Genomic DNA, 17,101 nt, shown 5'->3' with positions numbered 1-17,101 from the left:
TTCTTTCTCTAATTGCTTTAGGTGTAAGGTTAGGTTGTTTATTTGAGATTTTTCTTGTTTCTTGAGGTAGGATTGTATTGCTGTAAACTTCCCTCTTAGAACTGCTTTTGCTGCATCCCATAGGTTTTGGGTCATTGTGTTTTCATTGTTATTTGTTTGTAGGTATTTTTTGATTTCCTCTTTGATTTCTTCAGTGATCTCTTGGTTATTTAGTAGTGTATTGTTTAGCCTCCATGTGTTTGTATTTTTTTTACAGATTTTTTCCTGTAATTGATATCTAGTCTCATAGCGTTGTGGTCGGAAAAGATACTTGATACGATTTCAGTTTTCTTAAATTTACCGAGGCTTGATTTCTGACCCAAGATATGATCTATCCTGGAGAATGTTCCATGAGCACTTGAGAAGAAAATGTGTTCTGTAGTTTTTGGATGGAATGTCCTATAACTATCAGTTAAGTCCATATTGTTTAATGTGTCATGTAAAGCTTGTGTCTCCTTATTTATTTTCATTTTGGATGATCTGTCCTTTGGTGAAAGCGGGGTGTTAAAGTCCCCTACTATGATTGTGTTACTGTCGATTTCCCCTTTTATGGCTGTTAGTATTTGCCTTATGTATTGAGGTGCTCCTATGTTGGGTGCATAAATATTTACAATTGTTATATCTTCTTCTTGGATTGATCCCTTGATCATTATGTAGTGTCCTTCTTTGTGTCTTGTAATAGTCTTTATTTTAAAATCTATTTTGTCTGATATGAGAATTGCTACTTCAGCTTTCTTTTGATTTCCATTTGCATGGAATATGTTTTTCATCCCCTCCCTTTCAGTCTGTATATATCCCTAGGTCTGAAGTGGGTGTCTTGTAGACAGCATATATACGGGTCTTGTTTTTGTATCCATTCAGCCAGTCTATGTCTTTTGGTTGGAGCATTTAATCCATTTACATTCAAGGTAGTTATCGATATGTATGTTTCTATTACCAGTTTCTTAATTGTTCTGGGTTTGTTATTGTAGGTCTTTTCCTTCTCTTGTGTTTCCTGCCTAGAGAAGTTCCTTTAGCATTTGTTGTAAAGCTGGTTTGGTGGTGCTGAATTCTCTTAGCTTTAGCTTGTCTGTAAAGGTTTTAATTTTTCCGTCGAATCTGAATGAGATCCTTGCTGGGTAAAGTAATCTTGGTTGTAGGTTTTTCCCTTTCATCACTTTAAATATGTCCTGCCACTCTCTTCTGGCTTGCAGAGTTTCTGCTGAAATATTAGCTGTTAACCTTATGGGGATTCCCTTGTATGTTATTTATTGTTTTTGCCTTGCTGCTTTTAATATTTTTTCTTTGTATTTAATTTTTGAGAGTTTGATTAAGATGTGTCTTGGCATGTTTCTCTTTGGATTTATCCTGTACGGGACTCTGCGCTTCCTGGACTTGATTGACTACTTCTTTTCCCATATTAGGGAAGTTTTGAAGTGTAATCTCTTTAAATATTTTCTCAGTCCCTTTCTTTTTCTCTTCTTCTTCTGGGACCCCTATAATTCGAATGTTGGTGCGTTTAATGTTGTCCCAGAGGTCTCTGAGACTGTCATCAATTCTTTTCGTTCTTCTTTATTCTGCTCTGTGGTAGTTATTTCCACTATTTTATCTTCCAGGTCACTTATCTGTTCTTCTGCCTCAGTTATTCTGCTGTTGATTCCTTCTAGAGAATTTTTAATTTAATGTATTGTGTTGTTCATCATTGTTTGCTCTTTAGTTCTCCTAGGTCCTTGTTAAACATTTCTTGTATTTTCCCCATTCTCTTTCCAAGATTTTGGATCATCTTTACTATCATTACTCTGAATTCTTTTTCAGCTAGACTGCCTATTTCCTCTTCATTTGTTTGGTCTGGTGGGTTTTTACCTTGCTCCTTCATCTGCTGTGTGTTTCTCTGTCTTCTCATTTTGCTTAACTTACTGTGTTTGGGATCTCGGTTTCGCAGGCTGCATCTTCGTAGTTCCCGTTTTTTTTTTGGTGTCTTCCCCCAGTGGCTAAGGTTGGTTCAGTGGGTTGTGTAGGCTTCCTGGTGGAGAGGACTGGTGCCTGTGTTCTGGTGGATGAGGCTGGATCTTATCTTTCTGGTGGGCATGACCGCGTCCAGTGGCGTGTTTTGGGGTGTCTATGATCTTATTATGATTTTAGGCAGCCCCTGTGCTAATGGGTGGTGTTGTGTTTCTGTCTTGCTAGTTGTTTGGCATGGGGTGTCCAGCTCTGTAGCTTGCTGGTCGTTGAGTGGAGCTGTGTCTTAGCGTTGAGATGCAGATCTCTGGGAGAGCTTTCCCCGTTTGATATTATGTGGAGCCAGGAGGCCTCTGGTGGACCAGTGTCCTGAACTCGGCTCTCCCACCTCAGAGGCAGAGGCCTGACACCCGCCGGAGCACCAAGACCCTGTTAGGCACACGGCTCAGAAGAAAAGGGAGAAAAAAATAAAGTAAATTAATGTTACTAAAATAAAAAATAAATTATTAAAAATTAAAAAATTAAAAAGTAGTTTAAAGAAAGAATAAAAAAAAAAAGAAAGTAGAGAGCAACCAAACCAAAAAACAAATCCACCAATGATAACCAGCGCTAAAAAGTATACTTAGAAAAACAACAACAACAAAAAAAAGGAGAGACAGAACCCTAGGACAAATGGTAAAAGCAAAGCCATACAGACAAAATCACACAAAGAAGCATACACATACACACTCACAAAAAGTGAAAAAGTAAAAAAAAAAAAAAAAGGAAGAGAGCAACCAAATGAATAAACAAATCTACCAATGATAATAAACTCTAAACACTTAGATAAACATAAAACCAAAAACAAATTAGATGTAGAAAGCAAACCCCAAGTCTACAGTTGCTCCCAAATTCTACCACCTCAATTTTGGGATGATTCATTGTCTATTCAGGTATTCCACAGATGCAGGGTACATCAAGTTGATTGCGGGGATTTAATCTGCTGCTACTGAGGTTGCTGGGAGAAATTTCCCTTTCTCTTCTTTGTTCGCACAGCTTCCGGGGTTCAGCTTTGGATTTGGACCCGCCTCTGCGTTTAGGTCACCTGCGGGCGTCTGTTCTTCACTCAGACAGGACAGGGTTAAAGGAGCAGCTGATTCGGGGGCTCTGGCTCACTCAGACTGGGGGGAGGGAGGGGTACGGATGCGGGGTGAGCCTGCTGCGGCAGCGGCCAGCGTGATGTTGCACCAGCCTGAGGCTCGCCGTGCGTTCTTCTGGGGAAGTTGTCCCTGGTTCATGGGACCCTGGCAGTGGTGGCCTGCACAGGCTCCCAGGAGGGGAGGTGTGGATAGTGACCTGTGCTTGCACACAGGCTTCTTGGTAGCTGTAGCAGCAGCCTTAACGTCTCATGCCCGTCTCTGGTGTCCGCGCTGATAGCCATGGCTCGCGCCCATCTCTGGAGCTTGTCTAGGCGGTGCTCTGAATCCCCTCTCCTCGTGCACCCCGAAACAATGGTCTCTTGCCTCTTAGGCAGTTCCAGACTTTTTCCCGGACTCCCTCCTGGCTAGCTGTGGCGCACTAGCCCCCTTCAGGCTGTGTTCAAGCAGCCAACCCCAGTCCTCTCCCTGGGGTCTGACCTCTGAAGAAGCCGGAGCCTCAGCTCCCAGCCCCCGCCCGCCCCGGTGGGTGAGCAGACAAGCTTCTCAGGCTGGTGTGTGCTGGTCGGCACCAATCCTCTGTGCGGGAATCTCTCCGCTTTGCCCTCTGCACCCCTGTTGCTGCTCTCTCCTCCGTGGCGCCGAAGCTTCCCCTCCTCCGCCACCCCCCGTCTCTGCCAGTGAAAGGGCTTCGTAGTGTGTGGAAACTTTTCCTCCTTCACAGTTCCCTCCCACTGGTGTAGGTCCCGTCCCTATTCTTTTGTCTCTGTTTTTTCTTTTTCTTTTTCCCTACCCAGGTACGTGGAGTTTTTTGCCTTTTGGGAAGTCTGAGGTCTTCTGCCAGCGTTCAGTAGGTGTTCTATAGGAGTTGTTCCACGTGTAGATGTATTTCTGATGTATTTGTGGGGAGGAAGGTGATGTCTATGTCTTACTCCTCCGCCATCTTGAAGGTCTCTCTCTGGACTGTGCATTTTTGATATCTTTCTTGCTGACTTTGTGAGTTACTCTTTTTCTGCTTTAACACCATTTTCTTATAATACTCACAGGAATGTTTACTATTAAAATTAATGGAACTTAAGCTTCAGGGTTCTTCACTTTCATGGGTTCCTGTGAATTCAAGAAATTCTTGTGAATTAAGGTGTTCTAGGTGGATAAAGGAAGCCAGGTTGCAGTTAATAGGCATTTCTGATAAATTACCAAAGATTTCAGAAGAAGGAGGCTATCAAAATTATATCTAGCAAAACCTGGATCCATTTCTGAAAATTCCTACCAACATCCCTTATTTCACACACAGATTTTTGGGAGGGGATCTTAGAAAAGGTGGCTGAGAATTGCTGTCTTAAGGCAAGATATCAGAGTCAGAAAACTCTGAAAGGGGCCTAAATTTGACAATATTGGTAAGTCATTAGACTACAATACAAACTGGGTAAAAATAGAATATTTAGGGTATAACAAATGGGGAAATGTCTACCAAAATAAAACTATAGAAACTTTGAAATTATTGTTTTGATTCCTACAGTTCTATTTGTTGACAGTTTATGCGTATTTTAGTATTTTCAATTTAAGGCAGTTTTTATAGCACAGAGCATTGAGATTTTATTTTATAAATGAGGAAAATATTCTTAGCTGAAAACTTCCTAATAAACTTTTATTCTCGCTTTCAGGCGCCTGATCACAGATTCAAAAGTTAAATTAAAGTATCAGCATTTAATAACAAATAGCTTTGTAGAGGTAAGTGATCGCATAAGTTTTCCTTCTTTAAATAAAAGGAATTCTGTTTATTAATAGAAATATCAGTTTGTCTTATATAAGAAACACCTTTACAGTAACTTCAATTTTTGTGTTCATTTATGAAGCATACCAAAATACCTTTATTCTCAAAGGAATGTGATAAACCAATGAGTAGATGTCTTTTCATCTATCTTGAGCTTTGAGAATAAAATAATTTTATAGTCTTCCTTTATCCCTAGCAGAGAATTTTAGCTGATTATTAGTGATGTCATGTTTAATCATGTTGGGCACTCTAACCCTGCTATATCTCTGCTTGTTTTACCTTCCATTACCAGTAAACTTCATTTAAAAAGAATTATGTAGTGTTTTTTTGTTTGTTTTTATCAAATATGTCTTAACAGAAGTTGGCAAACTATGGCCTGCCTGTTTTTGTAAATAAAGATTTATTTGAACATGCAGTTTTATTCTGTGACTGCTTTTGTGCTGCAGTGGTAGTGTTGAGTCGTTGCTAAAGAGGCCATATGGCCCATGGAGCCAAATATCTCTACTTTCTGGCTCTAAGTGAAAGAAGTTTGCCAGCCCCTGTACAAGAGCACCAGTGTAACTTGGTATTTCAGTTCTAGAATGTAATTTTAATTTTTATTAGAGATTAAACTGAAGGTCAGATCTTGTAGAAAATAGCATTTTTTAGGAATAGTATATTTTTTGAAATGGTCAATAAACTTGAGTTCTGATGGAGTGTTCCTTGAGCCATGTTTTGTCTCATAATAAAAATACTTCAAAAGTTATATTTCTTTTGATGAACTAAAATGGAATCTTTGCTGTGGTTTAGGCACTGGCTTTTGTTCTTAGAATAGCTTTCTATGGTCAAAGGGAGAAATTCCATGTGTATCCCTCAGCTTGTTTCATACTATTCTATAGCATGTAAACGCCTTCCCTAAGTAGAAGCGTATCTTGTTTTCTTGTATCTTTTAAAATTGCCCTGAAATAGAACCATAGACAAATTGATGCTTGTTAATGATCACATAATGGTGATCATTTATTTTAAAGTTCTCAGTGGGATTTTGAAGATAGAACAAGAGATAGGTTATATATTTTATAATACCAGGTCTTCAAGGGATCTATAATCTTAGAAGAACAGTACGTCCAAAAGCATTGCTGTAGGAGACTAAGTATTGCTGGCAGGTTTTTATGTGTCGGTGACACCATCCCCACTTTGTGATAGTGAGGAAGTAGTATAAATAATTGCATGGTGTACTGGAAAATCTTGCATCATGATTTAATTTGCTGTCATTTTTTATGTTCCAACTTGTATTTCAGTGCAATCGACTGTTAAAGTGGTGTCCTGCCCCAGATTGCCACCATGTTGTTAAAGTCCAATATCCTGATGCTAAACCTGTTCGCTGCAAATGTGGGCGCCAGTTTTGGTAAGCAAGTGATTTCCTAAATTGGAGTAGTGCACATAGCTTTTCTATTTATTTTTATCAGTAAAATAGTAGAAAAAAAGCAACTATACCCCAATTTTTAAAAAAGAAAAAGAAAAGAAATAGTAGAAAATATTCTTTATTTGAGGTAGGTGGGTGATGTTGACTTTAAATAGTTTGTATTTCTTTTAAATAAAAATTAGATTAAAAAGTCACATCTTAAGATAGTTTTTCCTCTTTCTTTGTTGCTCTAACTTTTGGATTTATTTTCTTATGGGAAAAAAAATGCGGCGGTAATCACATTCTCTTGTGTGCTCCACTGGAACGTATATGGCAGCAAATTTAAAGATCTGGGACAAAAACTCAGTTCTTCTCATTTCTTTTTTTTTCAAGTTTATCCGTTTTATATTTATTATTACATTATTTATTGTAAATTTAAAAAGTTCTTCTCATTTCTGATTGACTGCTTATTTTGTCAAATTATGTTTGGCTCCCTTATGGCTCTTGATCTGTTTTCAGGTTCTCTCTTAGGAAATAAAATACACAGTTAGGTATTTTGTTTTGTTTTTAATTTCCTTTATTCTGACAAGTTTAATCTTACTCCTAAAAATATGCAGGTAAATTTGGAAAGATAAAACTTAGTTGATAGATGTGCTTTCTTTAACTAAGAGTTCTTCTATGGGGCCCCTGGCCACAGCTTTCTTGGTAACCTGGATTCCTGGGAGTGCTATAGCATACTCTTTAGCCTTTGAATTTTAGGTTCAATTTAGCAGGGAATTTCCAATATCACGTATTAGAGAGTTAAGATGATCTTCCATTCCCTTATGGCTCTTTTAGGAATGAGAAGCCAGTCAAGCCAGGGGGCTCTGTAACTAACAAACATTTTATTGGTATTCCGTATCATTCTTCTTTTTCTCCAAACATCTATAGAATTAGACTTACACATCATTAATACTAAATATTTCCCAAAAGAGTAGGTAAACTCATAGAGATTAAATTTATGTAAAATACATGCTATTTTGGTAAAGATTTAATATGCATTATTGTTTCAGAGTTTACCCTGTAGACAGAGGGTAGAGTCTGATTCCTTACCTACTTTCAAATATACTTTTAGTATGAAATATTTCAAATACAGACTTAAGTATAGAGAATAACGAGTACTTACATAGTTAAAACCCAGCTTAATCAGAATCAGTATTTTGTTTGTTTTTGTCAAGAAATAAAACATGACAGATACATTTGAAGCTTCTTGATGTTCCCTTCTCCATTCCATTCCCCATGTTCATCTCCAGAAGTAACCATTATCCTGACTTCATTTAAACTGCTGTAGCACTTTATTCTTCTAATTTGCAAGGGATTTTTGGCATTCCCAGATTACTTGATTAGCTGATTAATCAGCCATACCATGGTTACTTTTTCACAAGCATTTGTGTTTATTCTTAATTTATACTTTTTAAACAAATGTATGTACCATGTGCCTAGAAAACAGAAAGGGATTAGCAATTAATATAGTCTTAGAGAATATGTAGACATAGTCTTTTGCTGTATACCTTGTTTGGTACAATTTATCTCTACTGGTTGAGGTTCATTTGTTTGGATCATGCAGAGATGTGACTTGTTTGCTTCCACACATATTGCTTACTGTGCATTAGTACTAAAGTATAGAATTACCCTACAAAGTCATTCTTTAACTCTTCATTTGGAGTGTTAAATAAAATATTTAATATATGCCTATGAAGCATTGGTTGAAATTTAAGTTCAAATTATTGAACATGATTTCATTTTGGTTTCAGTTAGATAATGGTCGCAGCAAGGAATTATACATATTAAAAACTATCAGAAAAATACAAATCTAACTAAACTGATCTTATTGTCTTAACGGTTTGGTAGCTATTTAAATAGTCATGTATTATGAAATTGTCATCATAGCATGTCTTCATGCTTACAAGTCATTCCTCATTTCACACACACACACCCACGCAAATATGTGTTGGTCCCAATACTAAATGCTAAATAATTTACTGTAGAATAAAATAGACATGGTTCCTGTCCTTGTATTTTGCAGTCACTAGAAACTGGTGAAAGTATTGAGGAACTGTAAAGCATGAAGTTGTTTGTTTGTTTACTTTACTTACAGTAGGTAGGACTTAATTCTTTTAACTCTTGTGTCACTTAACAGCTTTAACTGTGGAGAAAATTGGCATGACCCTGTTAAATGTAAGGTGAGTTTGCCTGGCATTTTCATTTTTAAATAAGGTAGTAGAGTACTTCTAAGACTTGATGACTGAAAGCCACAGCCCACAAGTTTGTTATTTATTCATTAGTAAATGGAAGATAGTATTTTACCCTTTTTATTTCAGGTGATCTTTGCAAGTATTCAGGGAACATTCCTTAGGAATAAAATCATCTCCTGATTATTATCAAGATAATGGAAAAAAAAAAAGATATTGAGGGTTAAGGCACCTCCCTTGGAAGGCTTTGTAATTAGCTGAGGGGAATGACACACCTTGCAGCTGGGCCTCTCCTTGGGCTCTAGGTTCCCCACTTAGCTTCAGCCAGAGAAAGTCCTCCTTTGGTTGATTTTTGTGTACCTGGACTGGATATGAGAATCACAGGATTTCTTGGTTTAAAAGGTAGTAAACCCAGTGATAATCTTATCCTTTGGTTTTTACATTTAAGCTTGACTGTATTTAAGTGTTGGTGTAATTTGCTATCCTTGAGTCTTCTGTTGTACTGAAAAGGGTTCCTGTTTTCAAACAGTGGTTGAAGAAGTGGATTAAAAAGTGTGATGATGACAGTGAAACCTCTAATTGGATTGCAGCCAACACAAAGGTTAGTATTTTCCTTCAGTAAACTCTTGGTATTGAAACTGATAAGGATAGGTGTATCAGCATTAGCAAAAGTAGTAAGTTTACCTAATAAAGGGCCTTGTTTTACCTTTTTCTTGATTAAGGTTTACTTTTTATTTTCAGAATTATTGCCTATTAATAATTTGCCTTTGTTTTACTGTTTGAGTTTATTTTATTGATTACTGTAGTGCAATATGCACGGTACTCTGCTGTAGAAGTTTTCTTCTATCAGGAAAGCAGTAGTTGATAATTTTTCTACTCTGGGGTTTGATAATATATTTTCATACTGTTCTTGGCTGCCTTTTAGTATACAAATGTATTACAGAGTTTTTTCCACCTAGCTTTCTTTTCTTTTTTTTTTTTTTTAAACTAAGCTATATTTCTGCCTTTTAAAATCCCCAGGGTTTAACTTCTAAGGAGTCATTCTTTAGGGCAGTGTTCAGTCAGAATAACCGAGTAACTTATTATTATGTAACGGAATTGGGCTTAACAAGTTTAACATTTTTAACATGTTAAACTTCCAAAATATGATTTATTAAGAGACTTGAATCCTGAGAAATAGAAGCTTTGGGGTAATATGAGTATCCTTGTTTTTTTGGTTTTTATTTTTTGAATAACATTGGTCATGATACTAGTTTCAAAATTCAGTATCTTTATGCCATGAACCACTTCTTTAACCCTAGATGAATGTCTTACAAATGCAGATAATCTTGAGCACTCTTCTTTTCTATCACTAAGTAATAAGTAAGCATTTGAATCTGAACTGTGTACCCAGCTAATTTCTTAGTAGAACATTGTGTAAACATTCAATCTTACATCCTATTCGTATAGGAAGTGACTTGGGTGATGGATAATAAGGTTATTCATGGGCTATTCATTTTTATTATTGTCTTTCACATATGAAGATGATGTTTTAAAGAATATTGAGTTGTTTGACCAGAGTTTAGTTACAGCTTTGCACTCTTCCATCACTCAGTCTCAGGATAGTGATAAGAATGAGTGCTTAAATGATGAAGGCCAGCACATGATTTTATACCATTAGTACCCTGCTCTACCCAAAAAGATTAAAATATATGTATACATTTCTATCTCCCAGAAAGCATTAGCAGTAAAACAGTGAGTCCTGTCGCGTAAAACAAATGCCCACATCTTTGAGGAATGTAGTTTTGAAGTTGATATTTCTGTGCTCTCTAAAACCATCATGATAAACATACCTTATGGCACTCAAAAAAACCTAACTATAATGTCAGGAAGTGGTTGCTTTTGTTATTTTTTAAAACTTTCCTGGTAGCCAAGCATTCTTTTTCAAAAATTGAAGATTTCTCCACCAGAAATGTTCATTAAAATCCCAGAATCTGCTTTCAAACCAGTATTTAGAATAGGGCAGTTATATTTTCCCTAAGTAGTTTGATTAAACTGTAGCCCTCTTTCTGTATCTAGAAAAATCCCCAAATACTCTGAATCCCCAAGATGTTTAAAATAGGGAGTATAGGCTTGAATATGTTTTGAGTTTGTTTAGAAGGTAGATTATTAAGCAAGAATGGCAATTTGTAATAACAGATTTATCTCCTTGGCAGTTTTGAGATGAAACTGAGGAGTTTTTCTTCTGAGACATTTCAGAAGCTTATTTTTGTTATTAGCTTTTTTAAAGGATTTGCAGATTGTTGGTATATTAAGAAATTAATACTAATTAGTTAATTATAGCTAAGAAATATAGAATGAAACAGATATATTAGGCCTGGAATTTGCTTCTTTGGGAAAATGTAGTATTTTTTTATGTGAGTGACTTCAAAAATTTGATTGAAAATGTATAATTAAATATTGCTGTATTGACCTATTGAATTACTATAGTTTATGGGTAGTGTTGTCTGTTCGCAATAGCTGAATTGCAAGTAATATAATGGGTGATCCTCTCCCCCCGTTATGGGAGTAACAGATGTCAGATACAAAAATGTACAACAAAATCCAAGCTTTACATCTTATGGTTTTATTAAAAATAATGAGTAAGTTTAATTTTCTAGATTTTTCAAGAGAAAAAAAAACATGCCTGCAGGGTAATAACTTTGGCTCATTAGCAACCGAGAAAATGATACGGTCTTGGAAAAAAGAAAAGTGATCTCTGTAGCACAATTGTAAATGGACCACAAGAAAGTTGGGAAATTCAGTAGCCACAAAAAGAATTTACCCATCTTGCTTGCCTGATTCCTGAGGCCAAATTGCTTGGGTTTGTATCCTGACTCTACCATTTGCTACCTGTGTGACCTTGGACTAGTTTCTTTAAAATTTTCTTAGTTTATTCATCTGACAAATGGAAATAAGAGTAGGGCCACTATAAAGATTATGAGTTAATGCATATAAAACACTGAGAACAGTGTATGGGATACAGGAAGTACTCAATGATTATTTCTAGATGACACTAGAAGAATATATTTACATGAAGAAAATGTTTAACCTCCCATAAAACTATTATTACTATGTGTTTGGTTAAAAGTACTTAAAATGTTTTTGTCTCCCAACCCCACTAAAAGAAATCCTTAAGTTGTTATACATCTTAATAGCCAGTAATAATAACAACTCATTTTCAATGGTACTTATTAAGTGTTTGACACTGAGTGCTTTACATGTATTAATCACAATAACTGTGGTATTTAAAAATAAACCAAATCTAAAACTGGCTTCTCCTCAGTGTAGCATTGACACCAACTTTATAGTTTCTCTTCATAGGAATGTCCCAAATGCCATGTCACAATTGAGAAGGATGGCGGTTGTAATCACATGGTCTGTCGTAACCAGAACTGTAAAGCAGAGTTTTGCTGGGTGTGTCTTGGCCCTTGGGAACCACATGGATCTGCCTGGTAGGTTGGGGAAATGAAGGGAAGAACATGTTCACATAAGTATGTGATATATCTGCCACATATTATGAATAAGATTTCTACCTCATGGAAATCACCATCTAACTTGGGAGCTAGATAAATGAATACAGGGTGTGAACATTGTTAAAAGTACATGCAAGATATCCAGAGAGAGGGATTAATTAGGCTTATCTCACAGATAATGTAACAGTTGAGTTGAACTTCAAGGAGGACTAAGGGTTCATTTGTTTAAAAAGTGGTAGGAATAACATTCAGGGCAAAAAGAGCCGCATGAACAATGGTAGAATGATGTGAAAGTACATGACTTATCCAGAAAAGAGTTGCATTGTCTAATATGTCTTTCTAGATAATAGTTGAAAACTAAGAGACTTGGCAAAACCCCTTCCACAGTTGTGTTTTAGTTACCCTGCACCGCCATTAGACAAAAAATTTGTTCCAACTTTAAAAATTGGAAAAATTGCCCAATGCAATCCAGATTTTTAGCCTCTCTTTGAAACATAGGAACAGGCCTGCATTTCTGTTTGGCAGAAACCACCTGGAATTGATTAGTAGCCCTTTAGATGGAGCCTTTACTTTGCAGTTTGTTTTCCCAAGACCGAAGCTTATTGGCATTTTCATATATCATGATGGCACTAGTCACATTTGGTAGCAATACATACCTTTGTTCCAAGTACATTTCTTATCAATTTGGGAAAAATGCAAGTTAGATTGAGGATGCCTTGATGCATTTTTCTCAAAATGAGAAAAATGGGAGCTAGCACATCTCCTGGTAAAAGTGGAAATATTTCTGGGTGTTATAGTATGCAAATCGCCTGTTTCGCTCATTTGTGTTACTTGCCTGTCTCCTATTGGTGTTGAGTGTGTGGCCGCTCAAATTGTGGGGAATAGGAAAAGAGAAAGTAGGCTGGGACCTAAAGTAGTTTGGACATTATCAGAAGGATTTTAACTGGGAGTGACTAGATCTGTAGTTCAGATGAGAAGGTTCTGTATTATGTGCTTTACATACGTTATCTGGACATTGTGACTGCTTTGTAGAGCATGGGTGGGAGGGGAAGAAATTGCAAGTTCAAGACAAGATGAGGAGGATCTGAACTTAAGACAGTGGCAAGTCTTCCCTTTTAGATTCATTAATTAGAGGAATAGTAAGAGGGATTATTTGTCTGACATTAATTCTGAACCAGGTAAAAACTAATTGCTTAGATAGAAGGAAAGAAAGTGATTTTACCACTGTTAGAGCCAAGGAAAGGTATTTGGGGTATAGGTACTCTAGGTTTTAGGAAGTCAAACTGGAGGATTAGAGTGTTCCTGGAAACTAAATTCACTCGAATGTATTTAAACAAGCCTAGTGAAGGGGAGAGGGAATAGGAAAGAAGAGATATTAAAGAGACTTTGTGTATGTGTAAGGAAATCTCTGATCACAACTCAAATTTTCAATGAGCTGTATTGAAAAATGGAAAGGGTACAAAACAAATGATGGATACAGAAGAATGAAGAATGGCCTGGACCAGGGGTGTCAGAATTGTTGCCTGTGTCTTTAACATTGCAGATAAATCATGCTGTGCTTTCTTGTTTAAATCTGAAAATGCCTCAGAAATCTTCAAAAAAGCATTCCAAGTAGCACTATCAGTTATCTGAGTTAGAAGTATAGATGGGCCCTGCTTGCTTTCTTGGCCTTAAAATTCTTTTGGCAGATTAAAGCCCAGAATGAGTTGAGGCTTAAAAGTTATCTAAAAATATCAAAAGGAAAGTATAAAAGGATGTGTCAGATAGAAAGAAGAGGTGTTAATAGTTGACCAGTAGAGGGCAAGAAGAGGCAGTCTTTGGGCTAACTTGAGTGGAGTAATTATTGGTAAAAGAGGATTATAACCCAGGCTGGGGGAAAATTAGTAAGTCTCCTGACTCAGGTGATTTGTGGTCTGGGTTACTTTAAAAACTTCAAGATGAGATCAGTAAGCCATTGTTGGTTATTTCTGAGTACTTACGGAAAATGGAAAGGTACCAGAGATTGGGAGCAGACAGAACGTAATCCCAAATTTCCAAAATCTGTGATTCCACAAGCTGCATATGAACTGTATAACTTAGTTTTTCTCTTATGTGAAATTCCAGAATCAAATGGTATTATTAGGTTGATGGATTAGGGAATGTTTGGTAGATTTCAGCAAGGTATTTCACTGTGGACTGAGAGGTTTGTGGCCTAGGCTGTGAATACAGACAGGGAGGTTTGGGATTAACTGAATGACCATTTCTTGGAGTACAGATAATAGGTTTGTGTCTTCTAGTGAAATGCTTTAAAGGTTTGCTGAAAGGCTTTGTCCTCATCTTTTTTATTCACATCAACTATATACTGCTTTTCTGGTCAGTTGTACTGATGATTTTCTTGAACTAGTATAAGAATCTTGTATACATTTTGGGGTAACATCAAAGAGGGATATTGAATATATAAACCATTATAATCCTGAAGGACTTGGCAAGCTGGAATAATGAATCCAGTTTAACAAGATTTACATTAAATTCAAAATTCTTCTAAGAAGATTACTGTTAAAAGACTCTGAAGACATGAACTCACTAGTTAAGAGCATGGGCCTCAGTTGCCAGATGGGCATAAGTTTAATTTCCATCTCTGAAGCTCTATTTTTGTGACCTTAAATATGTTGCTTATCTTCTCTTCATCTGCTCAATGAGGATAATATTTCATAAGGTGCTTGAGGGGATTAAATGTGATAGTACAGTTGAAGTCCTTAGTAAGTGGATGGTATGTAGTTAACACTCAGTAAACATCAGCTGCTCCTGTAATGTAGGTTCCCGTAAAAGAAAACAGAGGAACAAGGGAAGTGCCAGTTTTATACATCTCCACTCTGAGCTGACCTCTCTAGGAAGATTCAGTGATTCTTGTAAACTGTAATAGCATATAAAGCACATAACGGTCTGTCAGCTATTGGTTTTCTTTGGTGTATACAAGTGAAGATAAGAAGGTGAGTAATTCTGGAAAAACTGGGAATATTTGGCTAAATAACAGACAACCTAGGAGGTGAGGTGATCTCTTTCTTCAAAAATTGAATTAGAAGTTCAAACTACAGTTGGTAAGTGGAAGTTCTAGAATAGCAGTGTTTTCTAATGATTATCGGTAAGCTGATTTGAATGGACTGCCTCAGGAGGTGGAGAACTAACTGCCTATTACTAGTAGAGAACTGACACACTATTATGGAAAGGATTCAAACACTAGGGGTGTTTGTTTGTTTTTTTGCACCTCAGTTTATCTGTGTAAAGGAGAGTATTGGTTCTAGGTAATCTCTAAATCCAGGCTAAAATTCTGTGATTTGTTCCCTTTTCATTGATTTATGGCTTTATGGAATCCTCTTCACTTACTTTAAGGTACAACTGTAACCGCTATAATGAGGATGATGCAAAGGCAGCAAGAGATGCACAGGAGGTAAGTACATTTATTTTCAAACAGTTGAACAGGAATGTGCATTTTATGTTGATTAGGGAATGATTTAGCTGGAGTGTTCAGTTCTGAAAGATTTGTTGAAATGACATTCCAGTAAATACTGGGTATCTGTGTACCTGTAGAGAGGGGATCTTATGCAAAATGGATATCAGGAGTACTCCTACTTATAAGTTTGTTTGCATTTTTTAAAATTAATCTAGCACACTTTCAGGTTTCAGTAGTCTTCAGTATCAAGATTTTCCCTTCCCAGCAAGGAGACTAAAGAATAGTATTTGTTAAATGGCACTGCTGCAATTTATATGCAGTCTTACTTCTTTTAATTAATTAATTATCTCATTGTTCATCAGGAAGCTCTAATGATTTTAGGTGAGCTGATTTGGAATGAACTGTCTCAGGAGGTAGGGATTTCCCTCTTACTGGATAGGGAAATAACCCACTATTATAGTAGATGGGATTCAAACCCTAGGTGTGGATTAGATTCGGTAACACTTTTATTTCCTTTTAGCCTGATAATTCTGTCATAATTGTAGAATCCTGGAATTTAATCATTCCTTACATTCATCCATTCTGTGTTGAAATTCCCCAGTTGTCCCCCAAAAGTCTTTTTAAATGGCTTGCCTTGCCAGGATGCAATCCAAAACAAAACCTGTTTGTTATTGTTTCACTTTTTAAATGCTTCTTTAAAATTTATTATAATTTAAATTACCATAAATACAAAGGAATATATTTATATAACCTAAGGGGCAGTCATATTACAGACTTTCACAATATTTGTGATCCTTTTAAAGGAGGAAAAACAACCCCCACAAATTCCAATGTTGATTTAAATTATATTTATTATAATACGACTTAACTATGTTTAAACATAAAACAGCTGTAAACTCTTAAGCAACTATACAACCAAACCAAGAAGACCACAAAACCAGTGGAACTCAAGTTAAAACTAATTTGACAGATAAGTTATTTGCTGAAATTAAATTACTGTTGATAGACTGTTGTCAGACCAGGTTTTTTAAATTTAGGGTTACCCATACTACTAAATGCCATGTGATAATTTGTTCTCCCACCAGTTTTCTATATCTCACCTATTGCACATTCACCCCTACAGTGCATCAAAATTTGATTTGATCAGAATTTATCATTAATATATTCTTTTATCACTTATTATTCTCAACTCTGGTGCAGTTAAAGTAATCTTGCTTGATGCCAATTTTAGACATTTCACAAATGTAAGACCTGAAAATGTTGATTCTCATAAGTTCATTCATATGTGTTTTCTTTAGGTTATTATTCTTTAGGTTATTATCAGATTTTTAATATTTAGACATTCCATGGTCTGTTTAAACCAGATCATTTGGCACCCCTACTCCAGTTTTGTCTAGCATCCTTAGACTCCAGTTTGAGAAACATCACCCCATGTAATCTTTATATACAAAACTCTGCAATGACAGTCATGCTTTTCCTACCTCCCATTTGGAATCGATTCTACTGTTACATTTTTATTTAGCTCAGTTTGTCATTGCATCTCCTTCTGTTTTGGGTTTGTTTGTTTGTTTGTTTTTAAATCTTAGCCCTCATGGCTTTCTGCTTCTGTTTTAAGCAGTCACAATTGTCTTAAATTCTGCTGAAGAGACCATAAATTTTCCTAAAATTTTCTTCTAAT

At 36.3% G+C, this 17,101-nt stretch overlaps 1 protein-coding gene across 2 annotated transcripts in view; it reads left to right on the top strand.

The window, feature by feature from the left end:
• The window catches only part of ARIH1 (ariadne RBR E3 ubiquitin protein ligase 1), a 114,390-nt gene that overhangs the window by 88,648 nt on the left and 8,641 nt on the right, over nt 1–17,101 (top strand). For both annotated transcript variants that reach the window (XM_061180102.1, XM_061180101.1), the window contains exons 6-11: nt 4,778–4,844; nt 6,165–6,271; nt 8,448–8,490; nt 9,029–9,100; nt 11,842–11,972; nt 15,363–15,420. In XM_061180102.1, the coding sequence (XP_061036085.1) occupies nt 4,778–4,844; nt 6,165–6,271; nt 8,448–8,490; nt 9,029–9,100; nt 11,842–11,972; nt 15,363–15,420 (478 nt within the window). The remainder of the gene's footprint in view (nt 1–4,777; nt 4,845–6,164; nt 6,272–8,447; nt 8,491–9,028; nt 9,101–11,841; nt 11,973–15,362; nt 15,421–17,101) is intronic.

Source organism: Eubalaena glacialis, chromosome 2, assembly GCF_028564815.1.
Source record: "Eubalaena glacialis isolate mEubGla1 chromosome 2, mEubGla1.1.hap2.+ XY, whole genome shotgun sequence".
NCBI classification, from domain to species: domain Eukaryota; kingdom Metazoa; phylum Chordata; class Mammalia; order Artiodactyla; family Balaenidae; genus Eubalaena; species Eubalaena glacialis.
The sequence above is the reverse complement of the archived record's forward strand: the minus strand, read 5'-3'. Positions and strand labels throughout refer to the sequence as shown.